This window comes from Panulirus ornatus, chromosome 41, assembly GCF_036320965.1.
Source record: "Panulirus ornatus isolate Po-2019 chromosome 41, ASM3632096v1, whole genome shotgun sequence".
Lineage (NCBI taxonomy): Eukaryota > Metazoa > Arthropoda > Malacostraca > Decapoda > Palinuridae > Panulirus > Panulirus ornatus.
In genome coordinates, this window is record NC_092264.1 from 20,175,847 (window position 1) to 20,202,883 (window position 27,037).

General features: G+C 40.3%; 1 protein-coding gene across 1 annotated transcript in view; it reads right to left on the reverse strand.

Annotated features, from left to right (window-relative positions):
- Window positions 1–301: 301 nt before the first annotated feature.
- hppy (MAP4K3-like protein hppy) overlaps window positions 302–27,037 on the reverse strand; it is a 566,945-nt gene continuing 540,209 nt past the window's right edge. The window contains exon 23 of the mRNA XM_071686180.1: window positions 302–1,198. Within this exon, the coding sequence (XP_071542281.1) occupies window positions 1,078–1,198 (121 nt within the window). The 3' untranslated portion in view covers window positions 302–1,077. The remainder of the gene's footprint in view (window positions 1,199–27,037) is intronic.

Sequence of the window (27,037 nt, forward strand, 5' to 3'; positions counted from 1 at the left end):
CTTAACTATATCAGTACGACATGCACCTCAAAAGGCTCTGTATCTATTACATCTATCATAAAAATGATTTTTATACACACTGTCATACAAAACTTTCTCCTGAGCCACTAAGAAGACTTGAATTTAGCCCTTAAAAAATTAAGTTTAGTCTTTTGGTATATGAAGGAAATGTGTGATATACCTAGGTTTGCAAGAATTATGGAGCTAACTTCTGAATTCCATCAAATATTTCCTACTCTCTTTAGTTGTAAAACCTATAATGGACTTGGTAATACAGATAAAAAAAAATAATCTACACCACTACTGCATTTACTTTTTATTATCAGAAGTAAATAACAACCAGATAAAACCTGTGCATTGTTTTATCACAAGAGATTCAACAGAAGTGGTGCTAACCTGCTTCAGTTGGAAATGGCCACACTTGATTTGTTTCAACAGTACAGTACACACAGATTGCACCAAAAAGTATGACAATTCAGAACTATGATATGCAAAACTTGTTTGTACTGCTGCTGAGCCAGTGTAAAATTTGCAAGAGCACGAGGTATAACTTCTACAACTTCTGACTCCAGAGTAACAAAAACTCACCTTAGTAATTGGGAATGATAAACTAACCATTTGTTAATCAGATATTTTCTTGTTTTCCACAGTACACGGTCACTTTTGATGCTACAATATAATGTCATTCATCTCTTTGGTAGTCAATAACCCTAATAATAAGAATTCATCCATAAAAATAAAACCACATCCACACCATACTTAACATGCAGTATGTTTCTCTGCATCCACCTCTGAGAGGATAATCTTATGTAAATATAGTCTCACCCACATCTGACTATGTGGACATATATCACTTTCTTAAAAACTATCACTTGCATTTCTTTAATCAACACACTGCAAAACAGGATTTAAAACTTAATCACAGCTTCCCAACTTTTCATTTTCAAGAGAAGTACTAGGTACTATAGCACTTAATATCTCTACCATGATAAGAACCACATCACCTTACACCAAAACTGACTCAAGATGTTCTTTTGGTCTTACATCCCAAACTTAGCACTTCATTACATCTAGTGTCTAGTACATACTGGACTCGTGGCCAGCCAGAATATATAAGTTCACTCCTTGGTTCACATCTGCCAATGTCCCACCATCATATTCTAGCATCGATGATGGCCGGCTCTCCAAGGTGATAATTCTGAAATGAATGTAATTGTGAGGATGACTCACAACATGCACAAGAATAAGAATTGAGAAAACAATCAAGAAAATACATCATGAGAATTTTACTAACAAAGATTCAGTGGCAGATAATAACTGAAAGAATATCATATATATATAGTTGCTTTAAGAATTCTGAATTTCATGAATGGACCTTCCACTGCTATAATCAACATTATCAGAAAAACTGTAACACATTACGACAACTTGACTTAACAATTGGAGAACATTTCTCAATGGTATGATGGTTACTCTCACCATATGACTCTCACTTAGAAACAATAATACTAGAAAATAAAAACAATAAATGAATACATAACAATATCAAGTAAAGTATCATTTCAGTGAGAGGATAATAACATTCATGCAAAGGCACATTAAGCATGCAGCTTCAGCCATGGAATCTATGGGTAATCATTATCTTCAGATCAAGATCTCTAATAAAACCAAAGTCACTTGAAAAATTTTATGGAGCTACAAAAAAAATGTTGCAGTTAATTTTCCTATTCTACCCTCATGACAATAGCTGTGAGCCTGAAGACCTATGGATATTCTTAAATACTAGTTGGGAAACTGACAATCAAAAAATTTTGTCTCTATCTTTCAATGAACTGTACTTCATGCCAAAAACTAAATATGGGACTTGAGGAAAAACATGCTAATAACAGTCCAGAGGCTATGAAAGAAAATATAATAAAAAAAACACACTTACACACATACACACACAGACACACACACACACACACACACACACATAAACACACACACACACATATAAACACACACACACACACATACATATATATATATAATATCTATATATATATATATATATATATATATATATATATATATATATATATATATATATATATATATATATATATATATTTTTTTTTCATACTATTCGCTATTTCCCGCGATAGCGAGGTAGCGTTAAGAACAGAGGACTGGGCCTTTGAGGGAATATCCTCACCTGGACCTCTTCTCTGTTCCTTTTTTTTTTTTTTTTTTCTTTTTTTTTTTTTTTTTTTTTCCCAAAAGAGGGAACAGAGAAGGGGCCCAGGTGAGGATATTCCCTCAAGGGCCCAGTCCTCTGTTCTCAACGCTACCTCGCTAATGCGGGAAATGGCGAATAGTATGAAAGAAAAAAAAAAATATATATATATACACACATATATATATATATATATATATATATATATATATATATATATATATATATATATATATATATATATATATTTTTTTTTGCTTTGTCGCTGTCTCCCACATTTGCGAGGTAGCGCAAGGAAACAGACGAAAGAAATGGCCGAACCCACCCCCATACACATGTATATACATACGTCCACACACGCAAATATACATACCTACACAGCTTTCCATGGTTTACCCCAGACGCTTCACATGCCCTGATTCAATCCACTGACAGCACGTCAACCCCGGTATACCACATCGATCCAATTCACTCTATTCCTTGCCTGCCTTTCACCCTCCTGCATGTTCAGGCCCCAATCACACAAAATCTTTTTCACTCCATCTTTCCACCTCCAATTTGGTCTCCCACTTCTACTCGTTCCCTCCACCTCCGACACATATATCCTCTTGGTCAATCTTTCCTCACTCATTCTCTCCATGTGACCAAACCATTTCAAAACACCCTCTTCTGCTCTCTCAACCACACTCTTTTTATTACCACACATCTCTTTTACCCTTTCATTACTTACTCGATCAAACCACCTCACACCACATGTTGTCCTCAAACATCTCATTTCCAGCACATCCACCCTCCTGCACACAACTCTATCTATAGCCCACGCCTCGCAACCATACAACATTGCTGGAACCACTATTCCTTCAAACATACCCATATTTGCTTTCGGAGATAATGTTCTCGACTTCCAAACATTCTTCAAGGCTCCCAGAATTTTCTTCCCCTCCCCCACCCTATGATTCACTTCCGCTTCCATGGTTCCATCCGCTGCCAGATCCACTCCCAGATATCTAAAACACTTTACTTCCTCCAGTTTTTCTCCATTCAAACTTACCTCCCAGTTGACTTGACCCTCAACCCTACTGTACCTAATAACCTTGCTCTTATTCACATTTACTCTTAACTTTCTTCTTTCACACACTTTACCAAACTCAGCCAAGAGCTTCTGCAGTTTCTCACATGAATCAGCCACCAGCGTTGTATCATCAGCGAACAAAAACTGACTCACTTCCCAAGCTCTCTCATCTACAACAGACTGCATACTTGTCCCTCTTTCCAAAACTCTTGCATTCACCTCCCTAACAACCCCATCCATAAACAAATTAAACAACCATGGAGACATCACACACCCCTGCCACAAACCGACATTCACTGAAAATCAATCACTTTCCTCTCTTCCTACACGTACACATGCCTTACATCCTCGATAAAAACTTCTCACAGCTTCTATCAACTTGCCTCCCACACCATATATTCGTAATACCTTCCACAGCGCATCTCTATCAACTCTATCATATGCCTTCTCCAGATCCATAAATGCTACATACAAATCCATTTGCTTTTCTAAGTATTTCTCACATACATTCTTCAAAGCAAACACCTGATCCACACATCCTCTACCACTTCTGAAACCACACTGCTCTTCCGCAATCTGATACTCTGTACATGCCTTCACCCTCTCAATCAATACCCTCGCATATAATTTACCATGAATACTCAACAAACTTATACCTCTGTAATTTGAGCACTCACTTTTATCCCCTTTGCCTTTGTACAATGGCACCATGCAAGCATTCCACCAATCCTCAGGCACCTCACCGTGAGTCATACATACATTAAATAACCTTACCAACCAGTCAACAATACAGTCACCCCCTTTTCTAATAAATTCCACTGCAATACCATCCAAACCTGCTGCCTTGCCGGCTTTCATCTTCTGCAAATCTTTTACTACCTCTTCTCTGTTTACCAAATCATTTTCCTTAACCCTCTCACTTTGCACACCACCTCGACTAAAACACCCTCTATCTGCCACTCTATCATCAAACACATTCAACAAACCTTCAAAATACTCACTCCATCTCCTTCTCACATCATCACTACTTGTTATCACCTCTCCATTAGCCCCCTTCACTGAAGTTCCCATTTGCTCCCTTGTCTTATGCACTTTATTTACCTCCTTTCAAAACATCTTTTTATTCTCCCTAAAATTTAATGATACTCTCTCACCCCAACTCTCATTTGCCCTCTTTTTCACCTCTTGCACCTTTCTCTTGACCTCCTGCCTCTTTCTTTTATACATCTCCCACCCATTTGCATTTTTCCCCTGCAAAAATCGTCCAAATGCCTCTCTCTTCTCTTTCATTAATAATCTTACTTCTTCATCCCACCACTCACTACAATTTCTAATCAACCCACCTCCCATGCTTCTCATGCCACAAGCATCTTTTGCAGAAGCCATCACTGCTTCCCTAAATACACCCCATTCCTCCCCCACTCCCCTTACGTCCTTTGTTCTCACCTTTTTCCATTCTGTACTCAGTCTCTCCTGGTACTTCCTCACACAAGTCTCCTTCCCAAGCTCACTTACTCTCACCACTCTCTTCACCCCAATATTCTCTCTTCTTTTCTGAAAACCACTACAATTCTTCACCTTCGCCTCCACAAGATAATGATCAGACATCCCCCCAGTTGCACCTCTCAGCACATTAACATCCAAAAGTCTCTCTTTCATGCGCCTATCAATTAACACGTAATCCAATAACGCTCTCCGGCCATCTCTCCTACTTACATACGTATACTTATGTATATCTCGCTTTTTAAACCAGGTATTCCCAATCACCAGTCCTTTTTCAGCACATAAATCTACAAGCTCTTCACCATTTCCATTAACAACACTGAACACCCCATATATACCAATTATTCCCTCAACTGCCACATTACTCACCTTTGCATTCAAATAACCCATCACTATAACCCGATCTTGTGCATCAAAACCACTAACACACTCATTCAGCTGCTCCCAAAACACTTGCCTCTCATGATCTTTCTTCTCATGCTCAGGTGCATATGCACCAATAATCACCCATCTCTCTCCATCAACTTTCAGTTTTACCCATATCAATCTAGAATTTACTTTCTTACACACTATCACATACTCCCACAACTCCTGTTTCATTAGTGCTACTCCTTCCCTTGCTCTTGTCCTCTCACTAACCCCTGACTTTACTCCCAAGACATTCCCAAACCACTATTCCCCTTTACCCTTGAGCTTCGTTTCACTCAGAGCCAAAACATCCAGGTTCCTTTCCTCAAACATACTACCTATCTCTCCTTTTTTCTCATCTTGGTTACATCCACACACATTTAGACACCCCAATCTGAGCCTTCCAGGAGGATGAGCACTCCCCACGTGACTCCTTTTTCTGTTTCCCCTTTTAGAAAGTCAAAATACAAGGAGGGGAGGGTTTCTGGCCCCCTCCCATCCCCTTTAGTCGCCTTCTACAACACATGAGGAATGCAGGGGAAGTATTCTTTCTCCCCTATCAACAGGGATATATATATATATATATATATATATATATATATATATATATATATGTGCGGTTTCAGAAGTGGTAGAGGATGTGTGGATCAGGTGTTTGCTTTGAAGAATGTATGTGAGAAATACTTAGAAAAGCAAATGGATTTGTATGTAGCATTTATGGATCTGGAGAAGGCATATGATAGAGTTGATAGAGATGCTCTGTGGAAGGTATTAAGAATATATATATATATATATATATATATATATATATATATATATATATCATATCAGCTTATATATATATCAGCTTGTATGTGCTGATATATATATATATATATATATATATATATATATATATATATATATATATATATATATATATATATATATTTTTTTTTTCTTTTTTTTTTTTGCCAGTCTCCCGCGTTTGCGAGGTAGCGCAAGGAAACAGACGAAAGAAATGGCCCAACCCACCCCCATACACATGTATATACATACATCCACACAAGCAAATATACATACCTACACAGCTTTCCATGGTTTACCCCAGACGCTTCACATGCCCTGATTCAATCCACTGACAGCACATCAACCCAGGTATACCACATCGATCCAATTCACTTTATTCCTTGCCCTCCTTTCACCCTCCTGCATGTTCAGGCCCCAGTCACTCAAAATCTTTTTCACTCCATCTTTCCACCTCCAATTTGGTCTCCCACTTCTCCTCGTTCCCTCCACCTCCGACACATATATCCTCTTGGTCAATCTTTCCTCACTCATTCTCTCCATGTGCCCAAACCATTTCAAAACACCCTCTTCTGCTCTCTCAACCACGCTCTTTTTATTTCCACACATCTCTCTTACCCTTACGTTACTTACTCGATCAAACCACCTCACACCACACATTGTCCTCAAACATCTCATTTCCAGCACATCCATCCTCCTGCGCAAAACTCTATCCATAGCCCACACCTCGCAACCATACAACATTGTTGGAACCACTATTCCCTCAAACATACCCATTTTTGCTTTCCGAGATAATGTTCTCGACTTCCACACATTCTTCAAGGCTCCCAGGATTTTCGCCCCCTCCCCCACCCTATGATCCACTTCCGCTTCTATGGTTCCATCCACTGCCAGTCCCACTCCCAGATATCTAAGACACTTTACTTCCTCCAGTTTTTCTCCATTCAAACTTACCTCCCAATTGACTTGACCCTCAACCCTACTGTACCTAATTACCTTGCTCTTATTCACATTTACTCTTAACTTTCTTCTTTCACACACTTTACCAAACTCAGTCACCAGCTTCTGCAGGGTGTTTTGGTCAAGGTGGTGTGCAAAGTGAGAGGGTTAGGGAAAATGATTTGGTAAACAGAGAAGAGGTAGTAAAAGCTTTGCGGAAGATGAAAGCCGGCAAGGCAGCAGGTTTGGATGGTATTGCAGTGGAATTTATTAAAAATGGGGGGTGAATGTATTATTGACTGGTTGGTAAGGTTATTCAATGTATGTATGACTCATGGTGGGGTGCCTGAGGATTGGCGGAATGCGTGCATACTGCCATTGTACAAAGACAAAGGGGATGAGAGTGAGTGCTCAAATTACAGAGGTATAAGTTTGTTGAGTATTCCTGGTAAATTATATGGGAGGGTATTGATTGAGAGGGTGAAGGCATGTACAGAGCATCAGACTGGGGCAGAGCAGTGTGGTTTCAGAAGTGGTAGAGGATGTGTGGATCAGGTGTTTGCTTTGAAGAATGTATGTGAGAAATACTCAGAAAAGCAAATGGATTGAGTTTGTAGCATTTATGGATCTGGAGAAGGCATATGATAGAGTTGATAGAGATGCTCTGTGGAAGGTATTAAGAATATATGGTGTGGGAGGCAAGTTGTTAGAAGCAGTGAAAAGTTTTTATCGAGGATGTAAGGCATGTGTACGTGTAGGAAGAGAGGAAAGTGATTGGTTCTCAGTGAATGTAGGTTTGCGGTAGGGGTGTGTGATGTCTCCATGGTTGTTTAATTTGTTTATGGATGGCGTTGTTAGGGAGGTGAATGCAAGAGTTTTGGAAAGAGGGGCAAGTATGAAGTCTGTTGGGGATGAGAGAGCTTGGGAAGTGAGTCAGTTGTTCGCTGATGATACAGCGCTGGTGGCTGATTCATGTGAGAAACTGCAGAAGCTGGTGACTGAGTTTGGTAAAGTGTGTGAAAGAAGAAAGTTAAGAGTAAATGTGAATAAGAGCAAGGTTATTAGGTACAGTAGGGTTGAGGGTCAAGTCAACTGGGAGGTAAGTTTGAATGGAGAAAAACTGGAGGAAGTAAAGTGTTTTAGATATCTGGGAGTGGATCTGGCAGCAGATGGAACCATGGAAGCGGAAGTGAATCATAGGGTGGGGGAGGGGATGAAAATCCTGGGAGCCTTGAAGAATGTTTGGAAGTCGAGAACATTATCTCCGAAAGCAAATATGGGTATGTGTGAAGGAATAGTGGTTCCAGCAATGTTGTATGGTTGCGAGGCGTGGGCTATTGATAGAGTTGTGTGCAGGAGGGTGGATGTGCTGGAAATGAGATGTTTGAGGACAATGTGTGGTGTGAGATGGTTTGATCGAGTGAGTGAGAGTGGGGTAAGAGAGATGTGTGGAAATAAAAGGAGCGTGGTTGAGAGAGCAGAAGAGGGTGTTTTGAAATGGTTTGGGCACATGGAGAGAATGAACGAGGTAAGATTGACCAAGAGGATATATGTGTCGGAGGTGGAGGGAATGAGGAGAAGTGGGAGACCAAATTGGAGGTGGAAAGATGGAGTGAAAAAGATTTTGTGTGATCGGGGCCTGAACATGCAGGAGGGTGAAAGGAGGGCAAGGAAAAGAGTGAACTGGATCGATGTGGTATACCGGGGTTGACGTGCTGTCAGTGGGTTGAATCAGGGCATGTGAAGCGTCTGGGGTAAACCATGGAAAGCTGTGTAGGTATGTATATTTGCGTGTGTGGACGTATGTATACACATGTGTATGGGGGTGGGTTGGGCCATTTCTTTCGTCTGTTTCCTTGCCCTACCTCGCAAACGCGGGAGACAGCGACAAAGCAAGAAATATATATATGATTCATGTGAGAAACTGCAGAAGCTGGTGACTGAGTTTGGTAAAGTGTGTGGAAGAAGAAAGTTAAGAGTAAATGTGAATAAGAGCAAGGTTATTAGGTACAGTAGGGTTGAGGGTCAAGTCAATTGGGAGGTGAGTTTGAATGGAGAAAAACTGGAGGAAGTGAAGTGTTTTAGATATCTGGGAGTGGATCTGGCAGCAGATGGAACCATGGAAGCGGAAGTGGATCATAGGGTGGGGGAGGGGGCGAAAATTCTGGGGGCCTTGAAGAATGTGTGGAAGTCGAGAACATTATCTCGGAAAGCAAAAATGGGTATGTTTGAAGGAATAGTGGTTCCAACAATGTTGTATGGTTGCGAGGCGTGGGCTATGGATAGAGTTGTGCGCAAGAGGATGGATGTGCTGGAAATGAGATGTTTGAGGACAATGTGTGGTGTGAGGTGGTTTGATCGAGTGAGTAACGTAAGGGTAAGAGAGATGTGTGGAAATAAAAAGAGCGTGGTTGAGAGAGCAGAAGAGGGTGTTTTGAAGTGGTTTGGGCACATGGAGAGGATGAGTGAGGAAAGATTGACCAAGAGGATATATGTGTCGGAGGTGGAGGGAACAAGGAGAAGAGGGAGACCAAATTGGAGGTGGAAAGATGTAGTGAAAAAGATTTTGTGTGATCGGGGCCTGAACATGCAGGAGGGTGAAAGGAGGGCAAGGAACAGAGTGAATTGGAGCGATGTGGTATACCGGGGCTGACGTGCTGTCAGTGGATTGAATCAAGGCATGTGAAGCGTCTGGGGTAAACCATGGAAAGCTGTGTAGGTATGTATATTTGCGTGTGTGGACGTGTATGTATATACATGTGTATGGGGGTGGGTTGGGCCATTTCTTTCGTCTGTTTCCTTGCGCTACCTCGGAAACGCGGGAGACAGCGACAAAGCAAAAAAAAAAAAATATATATACACACACACACACACACACACACATATATATATATATATATATATATATATATATATATATATATATATATATATATATATACTTATATATATATATATATATATATATATATATATATATATATATATATATATATATATATATATATATATATCCAGTGTTAATCCTCACATAAGGGGCTTACAGAGAGGTGTTCATGATCTTGGGAGCCTCAGTAACTATTTTCATGTCCTGCAAGGACGTAGAGGTTGACGCCTTGCTCACTATCCCGTACTTCTGTGTTTCTGCTTGAAACTATGACAACGCTGGGGTGTGATGGTGGTGTTCCAAGGGAGGCCAGCCATTGGGCAGTTTGTTAGCATAGCAGCATGGCAGTTAGCAAAACATGGGAAAGTCAGCATGTCAGGCCAAGTCCATAAAGCAACATCAGAGGATATTACATCTGTTTTCACCACTGATGACCTTGACGATAAGGTGCTTTTAACTAAATCTATCGCTTCTAAAACTGATACAGTAGGAAGTACATTACCATTATTACTTCTAAAACCTACTTTTCTAAAAATTATACAATAAGGAGTATATTATCATTACTGCATTCATTTTTGACAGAACTTTCAGCATTCCCAGTGTAATAAAATCATTATGAAGTCATATCAACCTTCAAACAGCAAAAATAATTGTAGAATCCTCATCAAAATATCAAGCTAAAAGTGAGCCTAATGCTTATTCAACATACTTTGATTTTTACTTAAAAGTTATGAGAATTTCACTTTGCGTATGTTCTCCTCAAGTACTTTATTGATGAAAAATCAAGAATCACTATAGAGCCAAGCAAAAATAATTTTAGTCAGTTCATCATATTTGATATGCAGGTTAAGTACATTTCTGCTAAGTCACTGGTTCATTAGTTGTGGGTCAATCAACCCCTCCTGAGGGTACCTGAGATACATTTTGAGGAGTATGAGGTACATAGCCAGAGATTTGTTTTGTTGATACAGAACACTGCTCTAACACACAAGGTCTGCTCAAAGCTACACTATTTTGACAGAATTATCAATATAGAAAAAAAAGAATCTATTCTAATAAAAGAATGAGTAACCATTGAGAGCGGGCACATAATGCCTTACAATGAAGCCAAGGTGCACCAACCAATGATGTTTATGAACCACAACGCAAAGTGATGATAATATTACATATCATATAAAGCAAAACCTGTAACTGTGCTAAGATTAACACTTTGAGGAGCTCATGGGGGCACCCTGGGGGCCAAACCCAAGGTGAGCCCACTGGGTGATGCTATTGTGCTCTGTGCATAAGTGTCTTTGAACCAAGGAATGTGACATCATTTTCAATCATAAAGTGTTTAACATGAAAGCTTTTAAAGGTATGTTCTACAATATTATAAATAATTAACAAAGAATTTATAATCAAGAGAGAGCACCTACCTACCTACCTACCCACCTATGAGTACCTATGATGAGATTTAGCCAAAATGCCAGGTCTAATGCTAAATGTTCACTCCATGTCTTGCTTGATGAATAAGACTATTCTTCTCAACAGCCACCTGCATTACATAACTATCTATTCTCTGTCCATCTGGGACTGATCTCAACTACATGTCAAGAACCCTTTTTAAATGTTTCTGTTGTTCCGTGCATGTCTCTTCTGGTTCGGTTGTCATATTTTTATCTGATAAATTTTTGATATATTCCATGGTATACTTAAAGATCTAATCATTCTGCATCTTCCCTGTTGAGATATTTTCAGAACAAGAAAAGGTTCCATTCACACTTTTAATCTGTAGTCATGTGGAGACTACCATACATCCTTCCCATCCTCTTTCTAGACTATATAATTCAAGTTGTTTCAGCTTCTTATCATACTACATATGTTCCATCCCCTCTACTTTGCTTGTGAAGTGCTTTTGAATTTTCCCTAATTTGTTATTAGTTTAATTGGTGAGCATAGAACAAAGCTATATCAAACTTTACTTCTTCTAAAGGTGTAAAACATTCTCGTCAATAGGTTTCCATCTCCCGTAGTTAAAGTCCTATAAATCATACCAGTTATCACTTGTTTCTCATTTCTGATGACACCCAAATCTTTTAAATTTGTTCCACTTTCTATCCATTTCTCTCTTGGGCCACTATATGGCATCTTCCTTGTCCCCTAACTCATCTGCTCAAATCTATATATACCTTTTTTTATGATCAAACTTGATTGTCGTTTCCTGAGTCAGTGAGGTAGCACCAGGAATCAGATGAAGAATGGGCAATCCACTCATATACACGTACATATACATAAATGCCCAAACATGCATATATACATACATAAACATATCAGCATATTCATACATATACATACACATGCAGGAGGGTGAAAGGCGGGCAAGGAATAGAGGGAATTGGATCGATGTGGTATACCGGGGTCGACGTGCTGTCAACGGATTGAACCAGGGCACGTAAAGCGTCTGGGGTAAACCATGGAAAGTTCTGTGGGGCCTGGATGTGGAAAGGGAGCTGTGGTTTCGGTGCATTATTACATGACAGCTAGAGACTGAGTGTGAATGAATGGGGCCTTTGTTGTCTTTTCCTAGAGCTACCTCACACACATGAGGGGGGAGGGGGATGTTATTCCATGTGTGGCGAGGTGGCGATGGGAATAAGTAAAGGCAGACAGTATGAATTATGTACATGTGTTTATATGTATATGGCTGTGTGTGTATATATATGTGTACATTGAGATGTATAGGTATGTATATTTGAGTGTGTGGACGTGTATGTATATACATGTGTATGGGGGTGGGTTGGGCCATTTCTTTCATCTGTTTCCTTGTGCTACCTCGCAAATGCGGGAGACAGCGACAAAGCGAAATAAAAAATAAAATAACATACACATATGCATATATACACATGTACATATTCATACTTGCTTGCCTTCATCCATTCCTGGCACTACCCTGCCCAACAGGAAACAGCATCGCTACCACCTGCTTCAGCAAGGTAGTGCAAGGAAAACAGACAAAAAGGCCATATTTATTCACATTTGTCTCTAGCTGCACCAAAACCACAGCCCCCTTTCCACATCCAGGCCTCAGAAACTTTATATGGTTTACCCCAGATGTTTCACATGCCCTGCTTCAGTCTACTAACAGCACACTGGCACCGGTATACTGCATCATTCCAATTCATTCTATTCCTTGCTCATCTCTCACCCTCCTCTATGTTTAGGCCCCGATTGCTCAAAATTTTTTCACTCCATCCTTCCACATCCAATTTGGTCTTCTGCTTCTCCTTCTTCCTTCCACCTCTGACACATATATCCTCTTTGTCAATGTTTCCTCACTCATTCTCTCCATGTGACCAAACCATTTCAATACACCCTCTTCTGCTCTCTCAACCACACTCTTTTTATTACCACACATCTCTCTTACCCTTGCATTACTAACTTGATCAAACCACCTCACACCAAATACTGTCTACAAACACTTAATTTCCTACACATCCACCCTCCTCCGTACAACCCTATCTATAGCCCATGCCTTGCAACCATATAACATTCTTAGAACTACTATTCCTTCAAACATACCCATTTCTGCTCTCCGAGATAACGCTCTCTCCTTCAACACATTCTTCATCACTCCCAGAACCTTTGCCCCCCTCCCCCATCCCTGTGAATCACTTTCACTTCCATTATTCCATCCACTGCTAAATCCATTCCAAGATATCTAAAACACTTCACTTCCTCTAATTTTTTCATTCAAACTTACATCACAATTAACTAGTCTCTCATCCCTACTGAACTTAATAACCTTGCTCATATTCACATTTACTCTCAACTTTCTCCTTTCACACACTTTTTCAAACTCATTCACTTGAACCAGCCACCAGAGCTGTTTTATTGGTGAACAACAATCGACTCACTTCCTGGCTCTCTCATCCACAACAGACTGCATACTCGCCCCTCTTTCCAAAACTCTTCCATTTACCTCCCAAACAACCCAATTCATAAACAAATCAAGCAACCGTGGGGACATCACACACCCCTGCCACAAACCTACATTCACTGGGAACCAACCACTTTCCTCTCTTCCTACTCGTAAACATGCCTTACATCCTTGGTAAAGACTTTTCACCGCTTCCAGCAACTTACCTCCCACACCACATCGTCTTAAAACCTACCATAAAGCGTCTCTCTCAACCATATCATATGCCATCTCCAGATCCATAAGTGCTTTATACAAGTCCATCTGTTTTTCTAAACATTTCTCACATACATTCTTCAAAACAAATACCTGATCCACACATCCTCTAACACTTCTGAAACCGCACTGCTCTTCCCCAATCTGATGCTCTGTACATGCCTTCACCCTCTCAATAAGTACTCTCCCATATAATTTCCCAGGAATACTCAACAAACTTGTGTCTCTTTAGCACAATAACTTTCTTATATATGACTCAAACATCTCTCAACATAACGACAACAGTAGTGTGAAATACCTGTTGCCTTAATAGTTCACAATGGTTCTGCATATAAAATCTTGGCAGGTCAAGCCAAGTTTGAACAATTATCTTTATCCCCTTCGCCTTTGTACAATGGCATTATGCATGAGTTCTGCCAATCCTCAGGCACTTCACCATGATCCATACATACACTGAATATCCTTACCAACCAATCAACAACACAGTCACCCACTTTTTTAATAAATTCCACTGCAATACCATCCAAACTTGCTACCTTCCTAGATTTCATCTTCTGCAAAGCTTTCACTACCTCCTCTGTTTACCAAACCATTCTCCCTGACCCTCTCACTACATACACCACTCTGACCTAAACACCCTATATCAGCCACTCTATCATAAAACACATTCAATGAACCTTCAAAATACTCACTCCATCTTCTCACTTCATCACTACCTGTTATTACATCCCCATTTTCCCCCTTCACCGATGTTCCCATTTGTTCTCTTGTCTTACACATGTTATTTACCTCCTTCCAAAAAATCTTTCTATTCTCTCTAAAATTCAATGATATTCTTTCACCTGAACTTTCATTTGCCCTCTTTTTCACCTCTTGCACCTTTTTCTTGACCTCCTGCTGCTTTCTTCTATACATCTGCCAAACATTTTCACTACTTCCCTGCAAGTATCATCCAAATGCCTCTCTTTTCTGCTTCACTAACAACATTACTTCTTTAACCCTCCACTCACTACACTTTCTAATCTTCCCACCTCCCACCTTTCTCATACTACATGCATCTTTTGCGCAAGCCATAGCTGCATCCCTAAATACATCCCCTTCCTCATCCACTCCCTTCACATCATGTGCTCTCACCTTTTGCCATTCTACATTCAATCTCTCCAGCTACTTCCTCACAAAAGTCACCTTTTCAAGTTCACTTGCTCTCACCTCTCTCTTCTCCCCAATATTCTCTCTTCTTTTCTGGAAACCTCTACAAATATTCACTTTCTGCCCCTCTCAGCACATTAATATCCAAAAGTCTCTCTTGTACATGCCTATCAATTAACATTTAATTCAATAATGCCCTTTGACCATCACTCTTACCCACAAGCATATACTTATGTATATCTCTTTTTTATCCCTGGGGGTAGAGGAGAAAAAATACTGATCAGACATCCCTCCAGCTACCCCTCTCAGCACATTAATATCCAAGTCTTTTTTACACACCTATCAATTAACACATAATCCAATTATGCCCTTTGACCATCTCTCATACCCACATACATACACTTATGTATATCTTGCTTTTTTTATCCCTGGGGGTAGGGGAGAAAGAATACCTTCCACGCATTCCCTGCATGTCATAGAAGGCGACTAAAGAGGACAGGAGCAGTGGGCTAAAGCCCTCCCCTCCTTGTATCTTAACATTCTAAAAGGGGAAACAGAAGGAGGAGTCATGTGGGGAGTGCTCATCCTCCTTGAAGGCTCAGACTAGGGTGGCTAAATGTGTGTGGATGTAACCAGGATGGAAAGAAAGGAGAGATAGGTAGTATGTTTGAAGAAAGGAGCCTAGATGTTTTGGCTCTGAGTGAAACGAAGCTCAAGGGTAAAGGGGAAGAGTGGTTTAGGAATGCTTTGGGAGTAAAGTCAGGGATTGGTGGGAGAACAAGAGCAAAGGAAGGAATAGCACTACTCCTATAGCAGGAGTTGTGGGAGTATGTGATACACTGAAAGAAAGCAAACTCTAGATTGATATGGGTAAAACTGAAGTGGATGGAGAGAGATGGGTGATTATTGGTGCCTATACACCTGGTCATGAAAAGAAAGATCATAAGAGGTAAGTGTTTTGGGAGCAGCTGAGTGTGTTAGCAGCTTTGATGCATGAGACTGGGTAATAGTGATGGGTGATTTGAATGCAAAGGTAAGTAATGTGGGAGTTGTGGGTATAATTGGTGCACATGGGGTGTTCAGTGTCGAAAATGGAGATAGAGAGGAGCTTGTAGAATTGTAAGCTGAAAAAGGACTGGTGACTGGGAATACCTGGTTTAGAAAGAGATACATATAAATATATATATATATATATATATATATATATATATATATATATATATATATATATATATATATATATATAAATATGCATTCACCTCCCTAACAACCCCATCCATAAACAAATTAAACCACCATGGAGACATCACACACCCCTGCTGCAAACCTACATTCACTGAGAACCAATCACTTTCCTCTCTTCCTACACGTACACATGCCTTACATCCTCGATAAAAACTTTTCACTGCTTCTAACAACTTGCCTCCCACACCATATATTCTTAATACCTCCCACAGATCATCTCTATCAACTCTATCATATGCCTTCTCCAGATCCATAAATGCTACATACAAATCCATTTGCTTTTCTAAGTATTTCTCACATACATTCTTCAAAGCAAACACCTGATCCACACATCCTCTACCACTTCTGAAACCACACTGCTCTTCCCCAATCTGATGCTCTGTACATGCCTTGACCCTCTCAATCAATACCCTCCCATATAATTATATATATATATATATTTTTTTTTTTTTTTTTTTTATACTTTGTCGCTGTCTCCCGCGTTTGCGAGGTAGCGCAAGGAAACAGACGAAAGAAATGGCCCAACCCCCCCCCCATACACATGTACATACACACGTCCACACACGCAAATATACATACCTACACAGCTTTCCATGATTTACCCCAGACGCTTCACATGCCCTGATTCAATCCACTGACAGCACGTCAACCCCTGTATACCACATGACTCCAATTCACTCTATTTCTTGCCCTCCTTTCACCCTCCTGCATGTTCAGGCCCCGATCACACAAAATCTTTTTCACTCCATCTTTCCACCTCCAATTGGGTCTCCCTCTTCTCCTCGTTCCCTCCACCTCCGACACATATATCCTCTTGGTCAATCTCTCCTCACTCATTCTCTCCATGTGCCCAAACCATTTCAAAACACCCTCTTCTGCTCTCTCAACCACGCTCTTTTTATTTCCACACATCTCTCTTACCCTTACGTTACTTACTCGATCAAACCACCTCACACCACACACTGTCCTCAAACATCTCATTTCCAGCACATCCATCCTCCTGCGCACATCTCTATCCATAGCCCACGCCTCGCAACCATACAACATTGTTGGAACCACTATTCCCTCAAACATACCCATTTTTGCTTTCCGAGATAATGTTCTCGACTTCCACACATTTTTCAAGGCTCCCAAAATTTTCGCCCCCTCCCCCACCCTATGATCCACTTCCGCTTCCATGGTTCCATCCGCTGACAGATCCACTCCCATATATCTAAAACACTTCACTTCCTCCAGTTTTTCTCCATTCAAACTCACCTCCCAATTGACTTGACCCTCACCCCTACTGTACCTAATAACCTTGCTCTTATTCACATTTACTCTCAACTTTCTTCTTCCACACACTTTACCAAACTCAGTCACCAGCTTCTGCAGTTTCTCACATGAATCAGCCACCAGCGCTGTATCATCAGCGAACAACAACTGACTCACTTCCCAAGCTCTCTCATCCCCAACAGACTTCATACTTGCCCCTCTTTCCAGGACTATATATATATATATATATATATATATATATATATATATATATATATATATATATATATATATATATATATATTTTGAAGGTTTGTTGAATGTGTTTGATGATAGAGTGGCAGATATAGGGTGTTTTGGTCGAGGTGGTGTGCAAAGTGAGAGGGTTAGGGAAAATGATTCGGTAAACAGAGAAGAGGTAGTAAAAGCTTTGCGGAAGATGAAAGCCGGCAAGGCAGCAGGTCTGGATGGTATTGCAGTGGAATTTATTAAAAAAGGGGGTGACTGTATTATTGACTGTGGTTGGTAAGGTTATTTAATGTATGTATGACTCATGGTGAGGTGCCTGAGGATTGGCGGAATGCGTGCATACTGCCATTGTACAAAGGCAAAGGGGATAAGAGAGAGTGCTCAAATTACAGAGGTATAAGTTTGTTGAGTATTCCTGGTAAATTATATGGGAGGGTATTGATTGAGAGGGTGAAGGCATGTACAGAGCATCAGATTGGGGAAGAGCAGTGTGGTTTCAGAAGTGGTAGAGGATGTGTGGATCAGGTGTTTGCTTTGAAGAATGTATGTGAGAAATACTTAGAAAAGCAAATGGATTTGTATGTAGCATTTATGGATCTGGAGAAGGCATATGATAGAGTTGATAGAGATGCTCTGTGGAAGGTATTAAGAATATATGGTGTGGGAGTAAAGTTGTTAGAAGCAGTGAAAAGTTTTTATCAAGGATGTAAGGCAAATGTACGTGTAGGAAGAGAGGAAAGTGATTGGTTCTCAGTGAATGTAGGTTTGCGGCAGGGGTGTGTGATGTCTCCATGGTTGTTTAATTTGTTTATGGATGGGGTTGTTAGGGAGGTGAATGCAAAAGTTTTGGAAAGAGGGGCAAGTATGAAGTCTGTTGGGGATGAGAGAGCTTGGGAAGTGAGTCAGTTGTTGTTCGCTGATGATACAGCGCTGGTGGCTGATTCATGTGAGAAGCTGCAGAAGCTGGTGACTGAGTTTGGTAAAGTGTGTGAAAGAAGATAGTTAAGAGTAAATGTGAATAAAAGCAAGTTTATTAGGTACAGTAGGTGGAGGGTCAAGTCAATTGGGAGGTAAGTTTGAATGGAGAAAAACTGGAGGAAGTAAAGTGTTTTAGATATCTGGGAGTGGATCTGGCAGCGGATGGAACCATGGAAGCGGAGGTGGATCATAGGGTGGGGGAGGGGGCCGAAAATTCTGGGAGCCTTGAAGAATGTGTGGATGTCGAGAACATTATCTCGGAAAGCAAAATTGGGTATGTTTGAAGGAATAGTGGTTCCAGCAATGTTGTATGGTTGCGAGGCATGGGCTATGGATAGAGTTGTGCACAGGAGGATGGATGTGCTGGAAATGAGATGCTTGAGGACAATGTGTGGTGTGAGGTGGTTTGATCGAGTAAGTAACGTAAGGGTAAGAGAGATGTGTGGAAATAAAAAGAGTGTGGTTGAGAGAGCAGAAGAGGGTGTTTTGAAATGGTATGGGCACATGGAGAGAATGAGGGAGGAAAGATTGACCAAGAGGATATATGTGTCAGAGGTGGAGGGAACGAGGAGAAGTGGGAGACCAAATTGGAGGTGGAAAGATGGAGTGAAAAAGATTTTGAGTGATCAGGGCCTGAACATGCAGGAGGGTGAAAGGTGTGCAAGGAATAGAGTGAATTGGAACGATGTGGTATACTGGGGTTGATGTGCTGTCAGTGGATTGAATCAGGGCATGTGAAGCGTCTGGGGTAAACCATGGAAAGTTGTGTAGGGCCTAGATGTGGAAAGGGAGCTGTGGTTTCGGGCATTATTGCATGACAGCTAGAGACTGAGTGTGAACGAATGGGGCCTTTGTTGTCTTTTCCTAGCGCTACCTCACACACATGAGGGGGGAGGGGGATGGTATTCCATGTGTGGCGAGGTGGCGATGGGAATGAATAAAGGCAAACAGTGTGAATTGTGTGCATGGGTATATATGTATGTGTCTGTGTGTGTATATGTATGTGTACATTGAGATGTATAGGTATGTATATTTGCGTGTGTGGACGTGTATGTATATACATGTGTATGGGAGTGGGTTGGGCCATTTCTTTCATCTGTTTCCTTGCGCTACCTCGCAAACGCGGGAGACAGCAACAAAGCAAAATAAAAAAAAAATAAAAAAAAATATATATAAATATCTCTGGGGATAGGGGAGAAAGAATACTTCCCACACAATTCCTCACGTGTCGTAGAAGGCAACTAAGGGGGACGGGAGCAGGGGGTCCAGAAACCCTCCCCTCCTTGTATTTTAACTTCCTAAACAGGGAAACAGAAGGAGTCACACAGGGAGTGTTCATCCTCCTCGAAGGCTCAGATTGAGGTGCCTAAATTTGTGAGGATGTAACCAAGATGAGAAAAAAGGAGAGATAGGTAGTATGTTTGAGGAAAGGAACCTGGAAGTTTTGGCTCTAAGTGAAATAAAGCTCAAGAGTAAAGGGGAAGAGTGGTTTGGGAGTAAAGGCAGGGGTTAGTGAGAGGACAAGAGTAAGGGAAGGAGTAGCACTACTCCTGAAACAGGAGTGGTGGGAGTATGTGATAAAGTGTAAGAAAGTAAACTCTAGATTGATATGGGTAAAACGGAAAGAGGATGGAGAGGGATGGGTGATTATTGGTGCATATGCACCTAGGCATGAGAAGAAAGATCATGAGAGGCAAGTGTTTTGGGAGCAGCTGAGTGAGTGTCTTAGTAGTTTTGATGCACAAGACCAGATTACAGTGATGGGTGATTTGAATGCAAAGGTGAGTAATGTGGCAGTTGAGGGAATAACTGGTATACATAGGGCATTCAGTGTTGTGAATGGAAATGGTGAAGAGCTTGTAGATTTATGTGGTGAAAAAGGACTCGTAACTGGGAATACCTGGTTTAAAAAGAGAGATATACATAAGTATACGTATGTAAGTAGGAGAGATGGCCAGAGAACATTACTGGATTACGTTTTAATTGATAGGTACGCGAAAAAGAGACTTTTGGATATAAATGTGCTGAGAGGTGCAACTGGAGGGATGTCTGATCATTATCTTGTGGAGGCAAAGGTGAAGAATTGTAAAGGTTTTCAGAAAAGAAGAGAGAATGTTGGGGTACAGAGAGTGGTGAGAGTAAGTGAGCTTGGGAAGGAGATCTGTGTGAGGAAGCACCAGAAGAGACTGAGTACAGAATGGAAAAAAGTGAGAACAATGGGCGTAAGGGGAGTGGGAGAGGAATGGGATGCATTTAGGGAAACAGTGATGACTTGTGCAAAAAATGCTTGTGGCATGAGAAGTGTGGGAGGTGGGCAGATTAGAAAGGGTAGGGAGTGGTGGGATGAAGAAGTAAGATTGTTAGTGAAAGAGAAGAGAGAGGCATTTGGACAATTTTTGCAAGGAAATAATGCAAATGACCTGGAGATGTATAAAAGAAAGGGGCAAGAGGTCAAGAGAAACATGCAAGAGGTGAAAAAGAGGGCAAATGAGAGTTGGGGTGAGAGAGTATCATTAAATTTTAGGGAGAATAAAAACATGTTTTGGAAGGAGGCAAATAAAGTGCATAAGACAAGGGAACAAATGGGAACATCAGTGAAGGGGGCTAATGGGGAGGTGATAACAAGTAGCGGTGATGTGAGAGGGAGATGGAGTGAGTATTTTGAAGGTTTGTTGAATGTGTTTGATGATAGAGTAGCAGATATAGGGGGTTTTGGTCGAGGTGGTGTGCAAAGTGAAAGGGTTCGGAAGAATGATTTGGTATACAGAGAAGAGATAGTAAAACCTTGAGGAAGATGAAAGCCAGCAAGGAAGCAGGTTTGGATGGTATTGCAGTGGAATTTATGAAAAAAAAGGGGGTGACTGTAGTGTTGACTGGTTGGTAAGGTTATTCAATATATGCATGACTCATGGTGAGGTGCCTGAGGATTGGCAGAATGCATGCAAAGTGCCATTGAACAAAGGCAGAAGGGATAAGAATGAGTGCTCAAATTACAGAGGTGTAAGTTTATTGAGTATTCCTGGGAAATTATATGGGAGGTTATTGATTGAGAGGGTGAAGGCATGTACACAGCACCAGAATGGGGAAGAGCAGTGTGGTTTCAGAAGAGGTAGAGGATCTCTGGATCAGGTGTTTCCTTTGAAGAATGTATGTGAGAAATACTTAGAAAGGCAAATGGATTTGTATGTAGCATTTATGGATCTGGAGAAGGCATATGATAGAATTGATAGACATGCTCTGCGGAAGGTATTAAGAATATATGGTGTGGGAGGCAAGTTGTTAGAAGCAGTGAAAAGTTTTTATCGAGGATGTAAGGCATGTGTGCGTGTAGAAAGAGAGGAAAGTGATTGGTTCTCAGTGAATGTGGGTTTGCAGCAGGGGTGCATGATGTCTCCATGGTTGTTAAATTTGTTTATGGATGGGGTTGTTAGGGAGGTGAATGCAAGAGTTTTGGAAAGAGGGGCAAGCATGCAGTCTGTTGTGGATGAGAGAGCTTGGGAAGTGAGTCAGTTGTAGTTCACTGATGATAAAGTGATGGTGGCTGATTTGGGTGAGAAACTGCAAAAGCTGGTGACTGACTTTTGTAAAGTGTGTGAAAGAAGATAGCTGAGAGTAATTGTGAATAAGAGCAAGGTTATTCGGTACAGTAAGGTTGAGGGACAAGTCAGTTGGGAGGTAAGTTTGAATGGAGAAAAACTGGAGGAAGTAAAATGCTTTAGATATCTGGGAGTGGATTTGGCAGCGGATGGAACCATGGATGCGGAAGTGAATCATAGAGTGGGTGAGGGGGCGAAAGTTCTGGGAGCGTTGAAAAATGTGTGGAAGTCGAGAACATTATCTTGGAAAGCAAAAATGGGAATCTTTGGAGGAATAATGGTTCCAACAATGTTATATGGTTGCGAGGCATGGGATGTATATAGAGTTGTCAGAGGAGAGTGGATGTGCTGGAAATGAGATGTTTGAGGACAATATGTGGTGTGAGGTGGTTTGATCAAGTAATGAAAAAAATAAGAGAGATGTGTGGTAATAAAAAGAGTGTGGTCGAGAGAGCAGGAGAGGGTGTTTTGAAATGGTTTGGTCACATGCAGAGAATGAGTGAGGAAAGATTGACAAAGAGGATATATGTGTCAAAGGTGGAGGGAATGAGGAGCAGTGGAAGACCAAATTGAAGGTGGAAATATGGAGTGAAAAAGATTTTGAGTGATCGGGGCCTGAACATGCAGGAGGGTGAAAGGTGTGCAAGGAATAGAGTGAATTGGAATGATTATTTAATGTATGTATGACTCATGGTGAGGTGCCTGAGGATTGGCAGAATGCTTGCATAGTGCCATTGTACAAAGGCAAAGGGGATAAAAGTGAGTGCTCAAATTATAGAGGTATAAGTTTGTTGAGTATTCCTGGTAAATCATATGGGAGGGTATTGATTGAGAGGGTGAAGGCCTGTACAGAGCATCAGATTGGAGAAGAGCAGTGTGATTTCAGAAGTGATAGAGGATGTGTGGATCAGGTGTTGGTTTGAAGAATGAATGTGAGAAATACTTAGAAAAGCAAATAAATTTGTATGTAGCATTTATGGATCTGGAGAAGGCATAAGATAGAGTTGATAGAGATGCTCTGTGGAAGGTATTAAGAATAGATGCTGTGAAAAGTAAGTTATTAGAAGCAGTGAAAAGTTTTTATTGAGGATGTAAGGCATGTGTACATGTATGAAGAGAGGAAGGTGATTGGTTCTCAGTGAATGTTGGTTTGCGGCAGGGGTGCGTGATGTCTCCAAGGCTGTTTAATTTGTTTATTGATGGGATTGTTAGGGAGGTGAATGCAAGAGTTTTGGAAAAAGGGGCAAGTATGCAGTCTGTTGTGGATGAGAGAGCTTGAGAAGTGAGTCAGTTGTTGTTCTCTGATGATACAGCACTGGTGGCTGATTTGGGTGAGAAACTGCAGAAGCTGGTGACTTGACTTTTGTAAAGTGTACGAAAGAAGAAAGCTGAGAGTATATGCGAATAAGAGTAAGGTTATTAGGTACAGTAGGGTTGAGGGACAAGTCAATTGGGAGGTAAGTTTGAATGGAGAAAAACTGGAGGAAGTGAAGTGTTTTAGATATCTGGGAGTAGATTTGGCAGCAGATGGAACCATGGAAGTGGAAGTGAATCATAGGGTGGGGGAGGGGGTGAAAGTTCTGGGAGCGTTGAGGAATGTGTGGAAGTCGAGAACGTTATCTTGGAAAGCAAAAATGGGTATGTTTGAAGGAATAATGGTTCCAACAATGATATATGGTTGTGAGGCATGGGCTATAGATAGAGTTGTGCAGAAGAGGGTGGATGTGCTGGAAATGAGAGGTTTGAGGACAATATGTGGTGTAAGGTGGTTAGATGTGTGGTAATAAAAAGAGTGTGGTTGAGAGAGCAGAAGAGGGTGTTTTGAAATGGTTTGGTCACATGGAGAGAATGAGTGAGGAAAGATTGCCAAAGAGGATATATGTGTCAGAAGTGGAGGGAACAAGAAGTGGGAGACCAAATTGGAGGTGGAAAGATGGAGTGAAAAAGATTTTGAGTGATCGGGGCCTGAACATGCAGGAGGGTGAAAGGTGTGCAAGGAATAGAGTGAATTGGAATGATGTGGTATACCGAGGTCGACATGCTGTCAATGGATTGAACCAGGGCATGTGAAGCATCTAGGGTAAACCATGGAAAGTTTTGTGGGGCCTGGATGTGGAAAGGGAGCTGTGGTTTTGATGCATTAAACATGACAGCTACAGACTGAGTATGAACGAATGTGGCCTTTGTTGTCTTTCCCTAGCACTACCTTGTGCACATGCAGGGGGAGGGGTGTTGCTATTTCATGGGTGGTGGGGTGGAGATGGAAATGAATAAGGGCAGACAGTATGAATTATGTACATGTGTATATATGTATATGTCTGTGCGTGTACATATATGTATACATTGAGATGTATATGCGTGTGTGGATGTGTATATGTATAAATGTGTATGTGGGTGGGCTGGGCCATTCTTTCATCTTTTTCCTTGTGCTACCTCACTAATGCAGGACACAGCGACAAAGTATAATAAATAAAATAAATAAAGCAAACTTAGTTATTAAATTATTTTATGGTCACCATCAAAGGAAGGTATATTCAACTAGTTACACAAAAAAAATCAAAAACACTTCAAAACCAAAACTGATGGAATGAAGCCCATGAATTATCATGACAGGTTGAATCATTTCAGCCTAAAAAGAAGAGTGATATATTCCACTCTATGAAAAGCAACAAAATGAGGATGTCAAAGACAGTATTGTTTAGATTAAAAGCATCTCAATGAGGAAGAAACAAAGTAATTAAGTCAGCAATAATCCCTTGGACTACACTAAGAAATATCAAGTAAAATCAAATGAGAGCCAAGTAAGAAAGATGTAAAGACTACTTAGTGTAATGCCAAATAAAAAATGAAATATGCCTGAAAAAAATACTGAAACATTTAAAACCTAGATATTGGTATCCCTTGCCAGTCATGAGGGTTACACTCCCTGGAAACCACAAGAATGGCAAAACTGTGAAAAGCAAGACTTCGACTCATTGAGAAACAGGGTGTATGGGGCAGCAGTTTACACAAAATCACTTACCTTTTAATTGATTATCACATGGCTTACATAATTTGATAATCTTTGACTGCTTGGTTTTCTTTTTTCAAGTTTTTATAAATTTCCTTATAGGAATCTAGCAAAGGCTGGAGGTCTGTTCTGAACCTGAGATTTCTCTTAGGTGTTACAAATCCACTGATTTAATTTTCTTCTTCCATAAGTTACCTATGTGTTGCCCTGAATCTGCCTATTCACTATAATTCATTTACACCATGTATTATCACCATGTATTATAAGAAAAACATTTCCACTGCATATCTTTATGTTGTACTGTACATAACTTACTGAAAGATACAAATATTATACAATAAGTATAGTTAATACAGGTAAAACATAGACAGTATGGGCGAAATATTCCTATATGTCATATTTCTCACAGCTGCTCCCACGGTACAACATACAGAGATCTCTAACAAACATTTCAAGACCTGGAGATGGCTGATGATTATCGTCATAAATGTAAGAATAACATTTATGTAGCTACTACATCAATGAAGTAATAATTTTGTACTTGTGATGTGAAACATCAGTGCAGTCCAATGGTCATAGGAAGTCTCTTCAAAGTACATGAAGATGAGGGTTCTTGAGCCAATGAAGGACTGTACTGCAAACATCAAGTTTTGGTAAAAAAATAAAAATAACTGTGAACCAATTAACTGTTTATCCAACACAATGAAGAGGCAATCATCATACAATATTGTGATAATGTAAAACAATAAAAGAAGAACAAACGAACAGCTTATATAAAATTCCCCTCCAGGACCAGATGGGATCTCAGCATTCTTCCAAAAGAATATGAGCATAGCAATGGAAAATACATAGATATTACTTGTAAGGCAAAGTCTAGATGAAAGCAAAACTGCAGATATCCACATAATGGCATATGAAACACCAATACAAAAAGGAGAATCTTGGCTAAAGCCTCAGCAGTAAAGGCATGCTAGTTTAATGTCACTTCTAATATGCACTTCTAATAAGTCTTTGAAAGTGATAAGACAACACATACTAATCCACTTCATCAAGAAGAACAACAATATAAACAAAGGCCAACAAGGATTTGTACCTGCAAAAAATTACCCCAACCCAATTACCAACTCATTAAATGATATACATAAAACTTTGCTGTGTCAAGTGGATATACACTCATATATCTATTCCCCTTAATAATGACAATCAGATTTACCCCACAGCTTCAATTCGTTTTCTCTCAACTAAAACAAGGGCAAATAACCCTTACATCCTTGAAAAGCCCACCACACCTTCATGCATGATGCCATCTATGATGTTCTCAATCTTGGTATAAAGATGTCAACAACATGGTGAGTTAATCTCCTAATCTCCATTTTTGAGGGTGATTTTATTGATCTATTAGTCAATATTGTATGTTAAATCTTTCTGTTATATTCACTATTAACATTTAAACTATAAAACCCCTGAAATTTAGGGATGCCTTAGTACAAGGAAATCAAATTTTCAAAAGAATATTCTAATCATTTAACTGGAAATCTCTAAGATTAAAAATATATCATGCAAACTTAC